The sequence below is a fragment of the Cyclopterus lumpus genome, chromosome 5 (assembly GCF_009769545.1).
Source record: "Cyclopterus lumpus isolate fCycLum1 chromosome 5, fCycLum1.pri, whole genome shotgun sequence".
NCBI classification, from domain to species: Eukaryota; Metazoa; Chordata; class Actinopteri; order Perciformes; family Cyclopteridae; genus Cyclopterus; species Cyclopterus lumpus.
In genome coordinates this window covers 8,822,478-8,839,766 of record NC_046970.1, presented here as the reverse complement: position 1 = coordinate 8,839,766, position 17,289 = coordinate 8,822,478, and the positions used below count along the sequence as shown (strand labels likewise).

The window sequence follows — 17,289 nt, the reverse complement described above, 5'->3', positions numbered from 1 at the left end:
TGCTGACTCCTCACTACTCCTAACCGGCCCCCAGCTGGTAGGAGTCACAAGTGAGACACAGTTTGCTTACTTTTATTGTTATGGACAGTGTTGGTAAACATCTAACGTAACTACACACACGTTGCTGCAGCTCAGCTGGTGCTGTGTTCAGAGACAGATCTTTAAAAAGACTTGAAGCTAAAATACATGCTAAAGTTGCGATTACACCTGTCAATTCTTTCTTGAAATATTATGACTCGATGCAGAAAACTCAATACTCAATTCTCAAAGTTATGATTGTCTGTAACAATTATGTGCAACTGTTGTCCAAGCAAAACAATCGTGTAGATTCCAACCTTCGTGCTATGTTGCACACTTTGGAACCGAGATACAACATTCATCTCTGCATTATTAACGAAACAGTGATACTCTACAACCAAACCAAAGCTAACGTGATGGAATCACTAAGGAAAGCAGGGAGGATGGAAGTAACGCGCTCTGCGTTACATCCGTTACGGAATCTAGTGTCACCATAAACGTGCACTTTATCACTGTATGTTTAGTTTTACCCAATGTTCCAGATAAAGCGTTGCTTTTCTATGAGAGCTGAATGCTCATTGCCGAGAAGAGAGCTCTGTATTACTTATTTATGAATAACGGCAGCTTTTTATCTCCAGTCGACCCATCTCTTCTATTTGTTACTAATATGTAATTAATAAAAGATAATAAAAGTTAATTCATCAGTTTTTTTAAATTATTAAAAATAAAGAGTCACGGTGAGGGGAAAAAACATCCTGTATAGAAACATTTGCATTACGAAGAATCAATAATCTTTCATAATGACATCGTAGCCCTCTGAATCAGAATTAAATCGGGAGGTGTCGAGAGATTCCCACACTGAGTGCCTGCACAGAGCTGGTGCATATATTATTATTATTAAAGCGTATCAGTTGTGTGAGAAGTGCAAGTGATAAATGCACCTGATACACTTGCAGTCTAGGCCTGTAGTCAATCAATCACACAATACAGTAGTGGTCGTTGTAGACACACCGGGTAGAGATCTGCACTCAAATCTTGTTTTTTTGTGATGACTATAATAAATAAAAGCCTCCATCTGCATCTAATGGCAGTCCTAGTCCTGTCCAGTCATTTGTATCAGACATTTTTCAAGAGACAACTGTAATGGTGTGGAGGCGGGATTTAATTAGATTGACCCATTGCGTGTGCATTAAGGTGTTTACTGCATGTAGACATTGCATTTGGATGGCCAGCGTGGTCGAGTTTGACATCCTCTTCTATTATCACAGCTCTGACCCCTCAGCCTGTGCAGCCGTGTACAAGAGATTGGCTCTCGGGAGAAGGTAGTGCGGGCAGTGTAATTTAATAATATTACTGGTCGGGGAGAGATCGATCTTCGGCATTAGCCGTACTTAGTGGGGTGGGGTTGAGGGTAATGTTTAACAAGCCCTGACAAGGACGGATAAAGACACACCAGTCGGGGACAAGGCTCTGAAGGATAAAAAGACAGTGGATCAAAAAGTGAAAGAAAAAAAAGTGGTGGAGGAGAAAGAGGAAGGGTCCGATATGAATATATGTTTGTAAATGTGAAAAGAAGAATAAATCATACCATATGGCTCGAGGGGAATAGTGTGTAGAGATTTGAAGCTGAAGAGATTTACAGTGTCATTAAGATGTCAAATCTCAATTGGATCCTTGTATGCAAACACAACCAAAGCAGCTTCAAGCCCCGTCCAGTGTTTGCCAGGACAGTCCAGCTGCACCAGACAGACTCTCACGCAAGGTCTAAGTTGAGGGGAACATGCTTTGTTATTGAAGATGAGGTTTAGGATTCCTTCCAAGTACTAGTGGCCAAAATGCAACTTCAGCAACTTTTGACGTGATCTTACTCGGGGTTATTACTACCCTCAGTGTTTGTGGTAAATGTCCAGATGATTGCAGCCTGTATGTGTCATGTAAGGGATAAGGGACAGTGAGTCAATCCTTTGCAGAAAGGTCTTCACCGCAGCGTTTTCCAGTCTGGAAGTTGTCTGTTTCTTTGTCTTAGAACTTACACCCTTTCACAGTTTTTATTTAGTCTTAATCAGCGTTCGGTCGTACTTCGCTCCACTCTCTCAAGTCACTTCTGGTTGTAAAGAAACAGGATGTTGATGGCCAAAAGGGTACACCTGAGGCTTCAAACTAGTGGTGTAATGGACTGTTGTTGAACCGTTATCCGTACGGCACGCATATGAAACGCTAATCAATAACTCAGTTTAACATGAAATAAAGTTTGACTGACAAACATCCTGATCTCATATTTTACTAAATATCAGTCGACATCGTTGATTGTTTTCTAGTCTTTGATCTCTGATAATGTTACATTGTAAACAACCAGTCAGTGTTTAAATTGACTGGAGAGCTAGTAACGTTAGCAGCACCGCTAACGGCAAACAAACAAAGGTTCTGTTCGCTTACATTATAATGCGTTCAGGCTCTGTTCAGTGAAAATGAATATTGGAGAAAGGTAAATTATAGTTGTGATGATGTGTTCACATGTAATCTGGTAGTAAATCCAGTAGTTTGAAGGAGATTTCACAGCAACATAAATATATATTAGAGATGAATTATGAACTGTTACCACTAGTGCTAAGAAGATTATGTTCATTAAAACTACTAATTGACTAAGATTGGGTGTAATCTATAAAAATACAATGTGTTATTTCCTTATCATTTAAATTGTGTTTTTATGTCGAAAAAAAACACTATTGATGATAATAACTAAATATAAGGATAAAGTTTAGAATTTAGGTTTACAGACTTCAGAGCAGTTGAAATACATTTTGGTAGGGTGGCAAATAAATTAAAATTGTTGGGTCCTTGTTGACCAGCTGCTATAATCATACAACAAAGGGATCAGTATCTGTTAATATGAATCATCAATGGTAGGCAATAAGAATACACGTACAAATGATGATCAGGGATTTAAGTTATATTTGATCCCTTTTTTCTTTTGCGCTAAACCGATCTTGGATCCTTGACTCTGATCCGTGTAACGAGTTTTAGGATCCGTTGCACCACTACTTCAAAACTGTAGTCACCAAACCAACGAGTGACGTTCTTTTATACAGTCTATGGTGTGGAGATCAGAACTGTGTCCATAGCAACGGTCTGTTATTCATAGTAGGGGTTTGTTGTAAAGAAAAAATGAACCGTAAAATGCCACAATTGACCAATCAGAATAGAGTATACGACAAAGCATTGTAAAAATATAGTGTAATCACAGGCCAGAGCAGTCAGAGCAGTCTTTAAGCTTCCAGGCCATGCTCATAGACCGGACAACATAACTTCATAACTATTTCAATAGTCATCATGCAGTCATCATGCAGTTTAGGGTTATTCTTAGCATGCAGTCACCCCTGCTTGTTGTCCTCTAATAGTTGGTTTCTCTACACTGGCAGTCTAAACTGTCCTCCACTCCCCATGGTTAACTTAATCAATACATATAGCTACTTGGACAGCTATGTTATTACCAAGTTTAATATTGACAGTTTTGTGCTGCATATCAGCAGTCTCTATTTCTCAGGAGCAGGCCAAATAAGGAGTCCATTCATAACAACGCACCAACCAGCCAACCACATGCAATCCATCAAAACAAGGAGCCTTCAACAGCCAGAGCTCTCAGGTTCATTGCCTTTACTTCCTATTGTCGAAATGACCGTTAATGAAGCAGCGACCCCCGCTTTCAAACGTTGTTGTGGTAAGAAAATAAATTGCCCCGAACGAAGAACAACAACCCCGCCGCCAGAGCAAATACTCCCTACTGCCTGACAGTGGAACCAAAAACAAATTGTAAGCGTTCAAGCAGCGAGTGTTGAAGTCGCTGGAATCCAGTGAGTTTGTTTCCAAACCACTCCACAATAAGTTATGCTGGGATTTTACTAACAATAGGAACACAGCAGTTTTATCTTTGGTACTGGGTTTCCAAACTGAGAAAATGAATAACATATCCCATGGGCTTCTTTTTGTACAAAACAAGCAGTTGTAGTTTACATTTCACATGCACGTGGGTATTTAAAATGTGTGTTGTCTTATCTCCATGTTACCTGACATGATTCTCCTCTACATTAGAACACTCTGGATGCGTACCCCTGCGGCTCTGACCACACCCCCAGCCCGATGGCCAGCAGGATGCCCGTGGAGGCGGAGACCATATTGGACAGTCCGTCCGCTCGCCTCACCGCCGTGGCCGTCAGCGTGAGGCCGGGACACACCATCGCCTTCCTGGGAGATTCCAAAGGAAACCTGCACAAGGTAACGTGAGGTCACAGATTTTAAGTCACATGACATGACTCTGATATCTCTCACACACACACACACACACACACACACACGCACACCAACAAGGGGTTCTTTGAATATGCGCTTACTGTGATGTTATGCAGAGATTCTGCTGTTATTGCTGGAAATATGAAGTAATAGTCTGGCATACTCTGCAACTTGTGTCATCATTTTGAGCTCAGACCCTATTTGGGTAACATGTGTTGGGTGTTTGACCAATACCTGTCCCTGCACAGACTTGGTAGGCACTCTACTCTGTTCACCTCCAGAGGTCGGCCGCTCTCTGTTCATGTGCCAACCAGTGGGGGTCTAAAATAGTCCTGGTGCATCTTTACTTGCGTTTCCTTTGATTGCCCCATTGTACTAACTTAAAGGATGAGAACATAGATCTCCAAAAACATCTGTGCGTGCCTCGTAGATCAGTGCCTCTGGTGACCCATCTATTAAAAAGAACGTCCGGCTCATAGATTATAAGTAAACAATTACATGATCATCTGCTTACCTGCTTGTTGAAATAGGCAAAGTTAGGTTTGATCATTTTTACCAGCAAAAATGGTCTTTTTTTTTGTCTTGACTGGTTCCAAACAAGTCCTGTCACGATGGCCTGATAAACCTGTTAAGGGGCCCAAGGGCAGAGAGGAGCTGTGGGCCCTTTTTCCCACTTTGCCTGGTTGGTAATCCAGCCTTGGCTGTTACTATTTATTTTAGATTAATAATAATTATTGTGGCTCACTAGATTTGAACACAAACTTAACTCACTGTGAAGAATTCTTGATATATTTTTTCAGGAATAAAGAAATATTGTAGTGGCCAATCAGAAGAGAGTGGGCTTTTTCTGAAAGAGACGGTCGCTAAAACGGAGCGTTTCAGACAGAGTGTGAATACAGGTATATTCAGACAAAGTATGAACTTGAAAATAAGCAAGATGATGATCATTTAATACTACACTATTATACTAACCACTGGTATGTATAAATGTATCAAATATATGACATTTATGTGCATTTGTTTTTGAGCTTTTTTTCCCATTGTGGTTCCATCAAATGTAATCCAGTACAACATTTAAGCTCATGACACCAACCCAAATTATGCCATGAGAGTGAACAGTATTCACATTTAGTGGCTTGGTGCCAGTATGGAGGACAGGAAGTAGTACATTCTACCCTCTCCTTGTGTAACAGAAGCTCATTGCTTTAGAAGGGGTGCCCCTGCTGTCTCCGGGGTGCCACTCTTTCAGCACAGTAAGCAGTCTGTGAGCGCTCAGCTCCATGGCCGGATCACATGAAGCTCCTCCGAAGTGACGTTGTCTTCGGCGAGGCTCTCAGTTTGATTTCCAAGGTGCTGCACATGAATGCGGGGGGTGGGCCCCGGTTGAGTCCCGGGGGGGGGGTCCATCTACGGCAGCGTCTCTGTGGGCTCAGACAACGGTCAGAGTGAAGCTCCGCCATACGCAAGGAGACACAAGGAATGTCCTCCAAAGGCGAGAACAGGCATATGTGTTATAGAATAGACAACGTCAGCTGAGCATGTGTGTAAAAGCAATTTAGCACACCACGGTTGGGCTTGTTGATCACAGAATACAGGGTATTCATTTCATATTTTATATTGATTATTAATAAGTGGACTAAGCTTGAGTGTCATTGGGGCAGGAAGGTTGTGGGAGGCCTCTTGATATGAGGAGTTTACTGATCGAGAACTCGCCTCCACACAGCCGGCTTTGTGTGGCTTGTGGTTGAGGCCCCCTGCACATGCAGAAGTGGCACAATGACAGCCATTAACGTATTTCTGCACAGCTCAACAGCGAGCCGCACATCGCTGTGACCAGAGAGCAGAGCTCCGTACTCGAGTTTTGCACCGTTACCGCTGACTGGCAGACACGATACTTCCCAACAGAGAGACTCATTCAGAATGATGGCGAGTTACCGGTCAGAACAGCAGACAGTGTCACTGTCATTAATGGATGCATTGTCAGTCTGTCATTATCCCGACTGCAGCCACCAACAGTGAACATTTCAATTCAAACTGTGGCAGCACCCGCAACTGTTCACCTGATGTGCTGCATGTGTGAAAGAAGTTAGTCAGCTAGATTCAGTTGTCGTCGTGCAGAGAGAACAATGTGAGCAAACTTTTTAAGAGCGCTCTTTCCTTCTTTCTTTCCTTGAGTGGAAGAGAAAATATCACCAGAACAAAGTTTTTATTCCTGTGTTGTCTTTCATTCATTTGTTCGTTCCTTCATTCATTCATTCATTTACAGTCAGCCTGTGCCCTCTAGTGGCTGTCATAATTAAAGTGACAAAAATACATAAATCTTTGTTAGTATTCAAATCTGTCCATGTTGACATCTTGTAGAAAGGTATGTTTGGACAGAGGGCAAAGTGAAGTTTGTGCGGTGATGATCGCCAGATCACTTGTTGTGTTGATTTGTTGCAAAAAGACAATGTACCAACTGCGCACATCTGAGCTGTAAGCTAGCAAGAGACAGAGGTGTGTCACCGGCCACATTGGCGTCTCCATTATCTGTCAACCTGTCCGTCCATCCATCTGTTTGCCCCGAGCCAAATGTGTGTGCGTGGCAGCTCAGAACTCATCAGAATCTGGTTCTTTTTTACTTTTCCTTCCAGTCGCTATCTTGTAAGGCCTCCGCGTCGGCAACAGCGGTTGCTATCTTGTCAATTCGTCCGTCTGGTCCATTCTCGTGAGCGCGACATCTCAAGGAACACATGAAGAAAATTTCTGTAAATTCAAGTCCACCTGAACTCAAGGATGAACTGATTAGATGTTTTGTTGATCACAAGATCTCTTTGACCGTACATCACATTCTTGTGAATGCAACCGAGCCTTGTCAAAACTTTGAAAATAATTTAAAAAATGACAACATGGCATTATGTTTTCCTTAATGGACAATTTTGATGAGGAATGAAATTGCACACTGTGGACAAATATTAAAGCATGGACAGTGTGGGATCAAAGAGTGTCAGACTTCATAGCTGACCTCAAATCCTCCACATACCTGAAGGACTTGGATTAGCCTGGCATTATCCTGGCCCGTATCACCTTTTCATATTCATCACAGCCTCCATTGTCTGCTACCACACGCACACACACACACACACACACACACACACACACACACACACACACACACACACACACACACACACACACACACACACACACACTCTGTGATATCTAAACCTGAACTCACAGAACGGATGAGGGAATCCACACTGTGCTGGATCCTCCCATTAGGATGATTCCCGTCTTTCTTCCAGCAGAGTTCCCTTCCCAGTGGAGTATCTCACTAATGACATTAGATGGAATGAAGCCTCCTGTAAATAACATCAAAGGCCTGATGTGGAACAGTTAGCCAGGCTGCCCTCCCGTATTAACCCACATTACAGCAGCTCTGGAATTTGAACAGCCTGCAAAATCTCAGATGGCTCAACCGAGGCCTCCTGATGTTGTCTGGTTGTTTCTTGGCTCTGACTATCTGGATCTATCTTATTGTACTATGATGCAGAATTTCTAATCTGATTACATTTCTTTTAACACTTTATTTAATTTTTATTTTTGTGGTTATGTCATAACTGTGTTATGTTTCCTACTGCGAAAAAAAACAAGAGCTGACCCCTAAGAGTGTCTTTTAGTACACTGAGCTAAGCTAACGAATCAGATATGATGAGGACAGACACCGATAACTGCTAGCTTGAATTGATGCTAACATATAAATAAAACTTTAACCCAGAAAAAAATTAGGGCTCAGACTTCTCGAACAGTCTGTTGGTACAATGAATTGCACAGCAAGCCATGTGATTTGTTTCAGTTGCATGACAAAATTCTCAAAGTCACCAACAACACAAGCAAGGCCGAGCTAGCGTCTAGCCAGCTCGCACCTATCTGTCACTCAAAGCAGCCACAGCCTTAATTATGCATACCTCTAAGCCTTAATTTAATTTAAATGGGTGAGTTACATAAATATTCACTCTCCATACACTTGTTATTGTCAGAGAAATTAGCTGCAGAGACCCAAACTGCCTATTGTTATAGGCGTTAACAAAGTTTATTTCTGCTGTAAAGTTTTAACATGGAGGTCCATGGGGATTGACTTTGAGAAACAGCAGTTGTTTGCACTTCCACGTTGGCTTATTTTTTTAGCCCCAGAGGTTGCTGCTTGGTTAGTACCAATTATCAGGATTTTTCTCTTTCATTTGTCAAACCTTTTGTCTCATCATCATGTGGTGCAGACTAATCTGGATAAACTTAATTTCCTGTGTTGTGTCTTTAAAGGGGAATTCCACCGGTTTTACACATCAAAGTTCACCAAAGTGGAGTTCTAGTAGAGTTCTACTGCAAATGAGAAAAGCTATATAAAGGCTGTAGTGTCTTCAGATAGAGCTGTTTGAAGTCTGATAAATGGCCTCAAGTGATGTCACTAGAGTCAACATTGACAATAAGTTTGAAAATGAAAAGTGGAGTGAGAAAGAAATTAATTTACCAGACATCTGTAGCTCGACACCTCAAGGTTACGTTAGCCGCTACTAGCATAAACACAAACAAAGCAACCAGTTCCTTGACAAGGCAGAAGAAGAAAAGGGAACACTCAATTTAGAACCTTTCTATAACTGTCAATAGTGAGTCTCAAAATGTTGAGTGCAATTCTAAATCTGAGTACTTTTAGAGTTCCTTGAGCTTCTGCTTCCCATTGTTCTTAAACTTTTGACAAAACAACCATTTGCAACATACACTTTTTAAAACTACACCATTTTATCTTCATAATCCGTTGTGGAGATGAATCTTTGACATGCATGCTCAGTAGCTAATATGAAACCATTATAGCCATCCATAATAATAGGACTTCTTATCTGTGTTGGCTTGAACATGGATAACATGGTCAAATACAATTCTTACTATAGCTTGTGTGTTTACATCCAAATATGCAGTGTTGTTGTGAAAATAACAAGAAGGAATAATTAAACAGCCTATTTTAAGGTTCCCATTTAAAATGAGTGCAAAACTCAAAGAGATTCACATTTTGCATCGCAGCTCAGTGCATATGTGTATGTCTATTAACTCATTTCATAACCCCAACATTCATGTGTGTGTGTGTGTGTGTGTGTGTGTGTGTGTGTGTGTGTGTGTGTGTGTGTGTGTGTGTGTGTGTGTGTGTGTGTGTGTGTGTGTGTGTGTGTGTGTGTGTGTGTGTGTGTGTGTGTGTGTGTGTGTGTGGTGTGTGTGTGTGTGTGTGTGTGTGTGTGTGTGTGTATACATTTACTCAGGTGTTCCTGGGGCCAAAGGGCGAAGTGGAGGAGTACTCCGTCTTGTCCATTCAGCAGAACACAGCCATCAGTTCGGACCTCATCCTGGACCAGAAAGAGGAACATCTCTTCATCATGACTCAGAACATGGTACACACACACACACACACACACACACCGAGAGTAATAATAATGATGTGCACTTATAGCCTCATTTCATGCTTTGTTTTCTCTATGCATCCTTCCTGTCATGTAGTTGTTCAGCTAAAGAGAAATAATTCACGCTCCCTTGTTTCTCCCCCAAATAGCAGCTTGTAGTTAGGATTATTTTAATGACCATATTTTCATTATGCATTGTTCCGCTGGAAAAAGTGGGCCACCTATTCTTTTTAATCAGATTTATGGGAGCTTAGTGCGCACAGTATTTGCACGACTGATCATGATTGTGTCCTGGTTCCAGCTGCAGAAGAGGCCCGTGGCTGAATGCCAGCAGCACCCAGACTGCCACTCCTGCCTGCTGGCCCACGACCCCTACTGTGGCTGGTGTGTCCTGGAGGGAAGGTTAGATCAACCAAGTCTTAATCGAGCCTTCGAGAAAGTGTGGCTAACACTAGCTAGCATTAGCCGCTATAAGCTACTTGTCATACCCGACATTTGATGCTGGAGCTGCAGAATCACTTGGGTGTAATAAAAAAAAAAACTAACTCTGCTCTTATTGCTTAAGCTTTTTAATTTCTAAGAAGACTCAAATTCCGTTCTTCTTGCCTTCATAACAGTCCCGTTTCCTAGTTCAAGTTTATTTTTCACAACTTGTCTCACACTCCTTACAGCAGAAACCAGACCCCCCTGCTATTTAGAAAAAACACGATAACAGTCAAGGAAGGAGTTGGTGTGCAGTTTTACAATCACAGTATGATTTATGGATTTTCAGAATATACCCAAGATACCCGAAATTGTTCAGAATATACCCAAGATACCCGAAATTACTGTTTTATCGAGTTTGAGAGGCGGAGATGAAAGCTGAACTTCAAAATCACAACACACAGTGACGGTGATGTAAGCATGTGTTTTCCATTGTAGGTGTGTGTTGCAGTCTGAGTGTTCTCGTGGGAAGCAGCCAGGTCAGTGGCTGTGGAGCTTCGACATGGAGCAGCAGTGTCTGGCCATCCAGGACCTCAACCCTTCCAACGTCAGCAGGGAGGAGAGCCGGACGGTGAGTTTGCAGTACGGTTACATGAACCAGAGCACCGACGGAGCAAAACCAAACTCTTGATGTACACTTGCTTGTCCGTACACACATCTGCAAAGGATCTCAGGGAGGATGAGGAAAAGCATGTTTTCTGGTTTCTGCAGATAAAACATCCACCTCAAGCTTTTTTTTTTTTTTTTTTTTCACAGGCTTTTTCTAAGAATATTTAGCAATACACAAGCCCCCCCAATAATAACAGACCCCCTTACATACCAAAACACCATACACCCACATATCTCCTCATCAAGGAGTCCCTTATCAGCTGGAAGATCAACTGTGCATTGGCTGGGGGTGCTGGGGGTGTGTGTGTGTGTGTGTGTGTGTGTGTGTGTGAGTGATCAGACTCCTGTCATCTGTGTTGAAGATGGTGCCTGTGGATAGCAGCAGAGGCAAACAATTTGTACTATATATATATATATATATAGTGAAAATGTATCCTGAAATTCTATGGACCAAATCATGAGTAAAATAAAAGAATTGTTATTTTTATTTACTAAAGAGAAATCTGGTACTATGATTTCGGGAAAAATAGGATACTTTTAGTTACTAATTGAACTGAATGGAATCAGTTAAGGCCCACAAATCAACACCAGATGGTCTATGTAAAAAAATACATATATGCGCTATACAATATGCCACCAAGGGCTGACACACTATCAACATGCCTGTAGCTAGCTAAAAATGTGAGATATCTGCATGTCAAAGGACTTTTTTAGCACTCTATGCCTACACGTCTTTCAATCAGAAGATCGGCGGTTCAATCCCTGGCTCCTCCAGTCAATGTCGATGGGCAAGACACAATCCCTAACTGCTCTCATAGGCTATGCCTTTGGTGTATTAATGGATATGAATGATTAGTCCTGATGGGCAGGTGGCCCCTTGCATGGTAGACCCTCCCATCAGTGTATGCGTTGTTGTGATTGGGTGAATGAGATGTAGTGTTAAAAGGCTTTGAGTGGTTGGAAGACTAGAAAAACGCTATACAAGTACAGTCCATTACTATAAAAATGATGATGGGACAAGTTGGCTCTTAGCGAACTAATGTTAGCTATGTGTTAACAAACTACTGTAGTTAGCTTAGGCACTTGGTAACATAATAATGCTCAGCTTCATGGTGTATCTACATTCCACTGTGTAACAAGTAGCATATTGTCAAAATGCTTTACCTTAACTGACAGAAATATTGTTATCCTAAAACCGATATTTGAACAATATATGTTTGCTGCACATGTAACGTTAGACATACTGAGAGTCAGGAGCCACAGTTTTCCCATTCGTCCTGCTGATGCCTCACTTTTGTCCTCTTAAAGGCGCAGTATTCAGTTTAGCAGCTTCTAAAAACATTGTTCTGGGTTCTTAAACTTGTTGGTAGTGCATCCCACCATACAGAGACTTGTAGACGTTTTCCTCTTGTTTGCTAGCAGACTAAAGTAAGGAGGCACCGTCACACAATGCAAAGTCAATGTATAGTGATGAATTGCTTTCTCCTCCGGTGTGGGCGAGACTTGATTGCTCTCTATACTCTCTGATTGACAGGTGATATCTTAGTAGTTGGAGAGCACAAACGCTGCATGATTGAGGAGGGATGGTGAAGCCAAAATAAGAAGTTTGATCAGTATGATTTATACTCCTGGAGCGAGCAAATCCATTTTAGTTTTCAGATCAAATCATTCCAGATTGACATTTACAAGGGAGCAGATCTGATTTCTGTATTCAGACAATTGAATCACTCGCTGTCATCATGACCTTCAGTGTCCTCTTTAACAGCACAGGTGTGGACAGTAATGGAGAGTTCTGTGAGTTCAAATTACTGTTTTTGTCAAAGGAGTCTGTTGGCTTTGGCAAGACCAACGCGGTTTCAGCTCCCCGTCGGAAACGGTTGTCGGATGGCAAGTCAAGAATATTCCAAATCCAAAAAACATGTCTGAGTAGCTACCTGAGCTCCAGTTTTACATGTATACATGTGGTTTAGATATGGTTCTCAAACAGTTGGCAAACTGAAGTGTACCACATGTACAGTTTGAATTTGTGTTTATGTTTTTTGTCTTTCTCCAGGTGTCTCTGTCAGTCGCCGGCCTTCCAGTGTTAGAGAAAGGCGAATCCTACTCCTGCGTCTACCAGGACAGCCACAGTCCTGCCGTTGTCACCGAAACCGGGGTCACCTGCCATTCTCCCGACACCAGCCGAGTACCCATGGTGCCTCCGGGACAGGGTGAGTGCTGCTGAACTGCCGACCTGAACGTTTGTTGTTTCTGGAACAAAACTGGTGAAGCTGGAGTTTAATAATGGTTTGAAGTTGGCAACTTTGCGATGCAAGGATTAGGCTGCATTCAGTAATGAGATTAATCTTTGTATGTGTTTTCATACCCAGGCAGACCATACACGTATGCAGTTCAATCCCTACAACCATGAATGTAGGCTAACCCAATCCATCCAGCTTACACAGCAGGGAGTGATCTGTTTTTGTAAAGCATACAACTCCCAATAAATGTATGTCATTGAGGGATTCTGTGCTTCGATATGTGCCTTGGTTTTCCTGGTTTGGGTGATTGTTTGGCGTGCCGAGAGTGCTGTTGTTGTATTAAGTCAGCGGCAACGATAAAAGAAGATTTAAGGGGCTTGATAATAAAAACTGAAGCCTCTGTAGAGGTCACACTCACCAAAACATTCACATGTTGTGTGTGTTTGTGTGCAGACTGGTTCCCATGCCTGCATTCCTGAATCGTGCAGCTTGTTGTAGTTCTCAGGGTGCAGGGCTCAGGAAGAATCAGCCGGAGGGGGCAGGGGGGTTACTGAGATATGGACACACAGGCTGCATTTAAGGATCTAGCTGTGGCTTACCTTTACTTAAAGAGAGTTAGTGCAAGCGCTTACTTAATAACAAAAAAGGCCAACTGTTGCTTTAAATTTGAAGATCAGATTCTCACCTGACTGCTGCCTTTTTAATAAAGCTTCTGATTTGGATGTTTTTTAACTCTGGCAGCCGGTCACAATAACTCGTTTTGATAGACGATATATTATCAAAAGAAAATAATACTGTAGGTGTAACCAGCAAAACACCATAAACCAACCTCCACAATGACAAGGAGAGATTGTAATCATCTGTTAACTCATATTTCATATTCATAAACTACTGTATTGCCTTTGTATTATATAGAAACAAAGGTTGAATATCCTGTCAACTATTTGATTTGGCTGCCAACTACTTACTCAAATGTTGTTGAGCAAGACACTTAACCCCGAGTTGTTCCCTGTAGCTGTGTCTACAATGTATGAATGTAACATGATTGTAAGTCGCTTTGGATAAAAGCGTCAGCTAAATGACATATAATAATAAAAAAAAAGTAATAGATTTTAGGACCTCAAAAACAAATTGGCCTCCTTTGTGTGCTCTCCAGACATGTAAATAGTGTTTATCAGTAAAGTATTTGAGACATGTGACTGCACGATTCAGAGGTGCTAGAACAAGTGCCGCGAACACTTGCGTAGTTGTGTGTGCAAAGTTTTCCTGTGAATGAAGAATTATTGGCAACACTATAAGTGTACTCCCAGTTTTATGCACACAGACGGTTTTCAGAACCCATGCCTGTAAATGAGCCATCAGGACTGATCATCTGACTGTTTGTTAGCAATGATGTCCTGTGGTATCAAGTGTACCCATGCAGTGTATCGTCATGCAACAGAAGGGTAGCCCCTGATCCCTGCCGGATGGAGGCTGCTCATGGCTTCTATGAGACCTCTGTGGTTTGGCCGTCTGGACCAAACCTTCAACCACGGTGTTTTGAGAAAGACATTGCACTCATCCCAGACTTTCGGAAATGCCCCCGGCAGAATATTTCCAGCCCTATTGGCTCGGCGCTGCACTCTGGTGAAACAGGGTGTGGTTTCCAGCCCTTCCTCACGCTGCCTTTCTCTCTGTGTTTTGTCCTCCTCAGACTTCATCACAGTCACCCTGTCTCTTCGATTTGGCGACGTCACCGTCACAGCGAGGGATTTCACCTTCTACGACTGCACGGCTGTGAAGCAGCTGTCTGGCAGTGTGCCGTGAGTTAACCATGATTTATCTGCTCCCCCTGTCTCATCCCGCTCTGCTCATTGCACACCTCATGATCAAGTCTCTATCCAAGTCTGTTGTTTTGGATTGTGCACCCTGTTCAATCTTTGTCCCTCCATCAGTTCACCCGTCTGTCTTTATCACTTCTCACACCAGCAGAACCGACTCTCCTAACTTGCTGCACAAGGCTACCTGTTCCACTCATTTAGAGGAAATGTGTCATCCTGCTATCGGATATCAGCAGTCGACAACATAGCAAATATAGCTGTGTCAGAGGTCTTATTGGGTACCTGAAACAATTAAGCACTCTGAATACAGCTCCTAACAGCATATCATCAGAGTGGCATCGCACAGAAACTCATTTTGACATCCATCCATCCATCCATTTTCAATACCGCTTATCCTCATTAGGGTCGCGGGGGCGCTGGAGCCTATCCCAGCTGACATAGGGCGAAGGCAGGGGACACCCTGGACAGGCCGCCAGTCCATCGAGGGCACATGTTTTATAAAATGTAGCGGCCTAGAGATGGGATGAAGTCAAGCAGATGTGACGGCCATGGAGATGGACAGAACCTTATAAAGGGCTGATGTTGCGCTGTCAGATACAGCGGTGGATGCCATGTGGACAGAGACTTGCATTTAAACCCTGAGGCTGCTGTTGGAGTGAGGGAATCTAAATTGGCTAAAAGCAACAAATAGAAACTCATTTAGCATCAAGGTTTTATTTCTCTGTAAGGTCCCTTAATAATAATAATAATGTCGTAACAATCTGAGTCTGTCATTGGCAACAACAAGCATTTGTCTTGGCCGTATGTGTCCGTCTTTTTCCTTAATAGTTCTGATGTTGCTAAAATCCCGGAATAACAACAGTCAACTTTCAGGAGGCTCAAAAGAAAATTCCAACCCAAATGGATCTGTTACATGAAATTGAAATAGCTGTGTAGCACTGTCGTGAATTCCCTCCACATATTCATATCAGTACTGTGTTTACAACCCAGTTCGCAGTAAACCGGGTCCACTGCTGGTGAAACAACTCACAAAATACTGTAACAGGAAGTGAAGAGACATTTAGAGAAAGAAACTGCTCTGTTTTGATGACTTGAGGTTAATAGGTTAATGAGCCCTGATCAAAGTGTTGTGCCTTCTGAACATCTCTGTGTCGATGCTGCATTAGTGTCCTTCCTGACCTCATCTGTGTTTCCACACATGCTCGCTCTATCAGCCTCTCTCGCTCCCGGTTCTGATAAGAAATTTAATTAGATCACTGACCTTTTTTTCGGCAGCAATTGGATTACTCTGTGTGGTACGCGCTACAGTTGCTGTATCTCTATTTGTCCTCTCCCATTTTGAGATAACAAGCCAGAAATACTTCTCATAGAGTTCTCTCTCCACTTTTCTCTTAATCTCTTTACTTTTCTTTTGTCACCTTTCTGTAACTTATTATTTTCATGTCTCTGATCTGTACATCCTGTCGTTTCTGCGTGCAGTTGCCGTGGTTGCGCTCTGAGCCGATGGGGCTGTAACTGGTGCGTTCACCAGCACTTGTGCACCCACAAGCCCATCTGTGAGGAGGGGGTGATCATTTACAACCAACACGTAAGTTACTCAGACAGATTGCACAGCACCTACTGAAGAATCAAGTCCTTTCTGTGCGACCTTTGTCCTCCGATTATGCCAGGACGAATAACTATGAAGTGTCTACGCTTCGAGATCGGATCTTGCTCAGCCAGACTACATGCCGGTTTACGGTTAATAAATTGACCACCTGTAGGTCTCCTTCATCCTCCCACATGGGAGTTCATCTCCAGAGGAGTGCAAAGGGAAGAGAGGAGGAACACACTGGGTCTGTCTGAGTCCTGTTAAGTTACTGATGAGGAAAACATTTCCTGGTTTGGCTGCTTAAAAAATAACAGGGGACATTTGATGTGAAGAATTTATACGAAATTAAACATGTTTTTTTAGTGGCTATTCTTCAATAAAACAATTCTACTAATACTGCAGGGAGGAAGAGTAAACAACAAAATAAAGACTTTTATTGTGAAGGATTTACAGGACATGATGACGAGCCAAAAGGGTTAAATTGTCAAGAAAGTATAGTTTTCTGATGCGCGTTGCCACCCCAGAGGAATAGCGTGAAACCAATTGGCTGGACTCGCATTTCAGGAAAACATCAATTATACCTTTTAATACACATTCTCGCCCTTTCAATCAACAGCTGCACAACACAGTCACTCTAAGTTCTGAGATAAAACAATACCGAACAAACACAAAGTTTCGGGTACGGGTTCAGTCTTGATATTTCTTCAAAATAAAAGCACTCAAGTGGTCATTGCTGTGCATGTGTCATAAGCAGCAGTAACAACAGGTCATGTGCTTAACATCACATTTAAGTTCAGTTATTGTTTTTTCCCATT

The 17,289-nt window shown here is 42.3% G+C and overlaps 1 protein-coding gene across 1 annotated transcript in view; it reads left to right on the top strand.

Annotated features, from left to right (window-relative positions):
- The window catches only part of plxnb1b (plexin b1b), a 93,169-nt gene that overhangs the window by 57,306 nt on the left and 18,574 nt on the right, over positions 1-17,289 (top strand). The window contains exons 6-12 of the mRNA XM_034532186.1: positions 4,108-4,290; positions 9,594-9,722; positions 10,033-10,133; positions 10,653-10,785; positions 12,877-13,033; positions 14,757-14,865; positions 16,363-16,471. Of these exons, the coding sequence (XP_034388077.1) occupies positions 4,108-4,290; positions 9,594-9,722; positions 10,033-10,133; positions 10,653-10,785; positions 12,877-13,033; positions 14,757-14,865; positions 16,363-16,471 (921 nt within the window). The remainder of the gene's footprint in view (positions 1-4,107; positions 4,291-9,593; positions 9,723-10,032; positions 10,134-10,652; positions 10,786-12,876; positions 13,034-14,756; positions 14,866-16,362; positions 16,472-17,289) is intronic.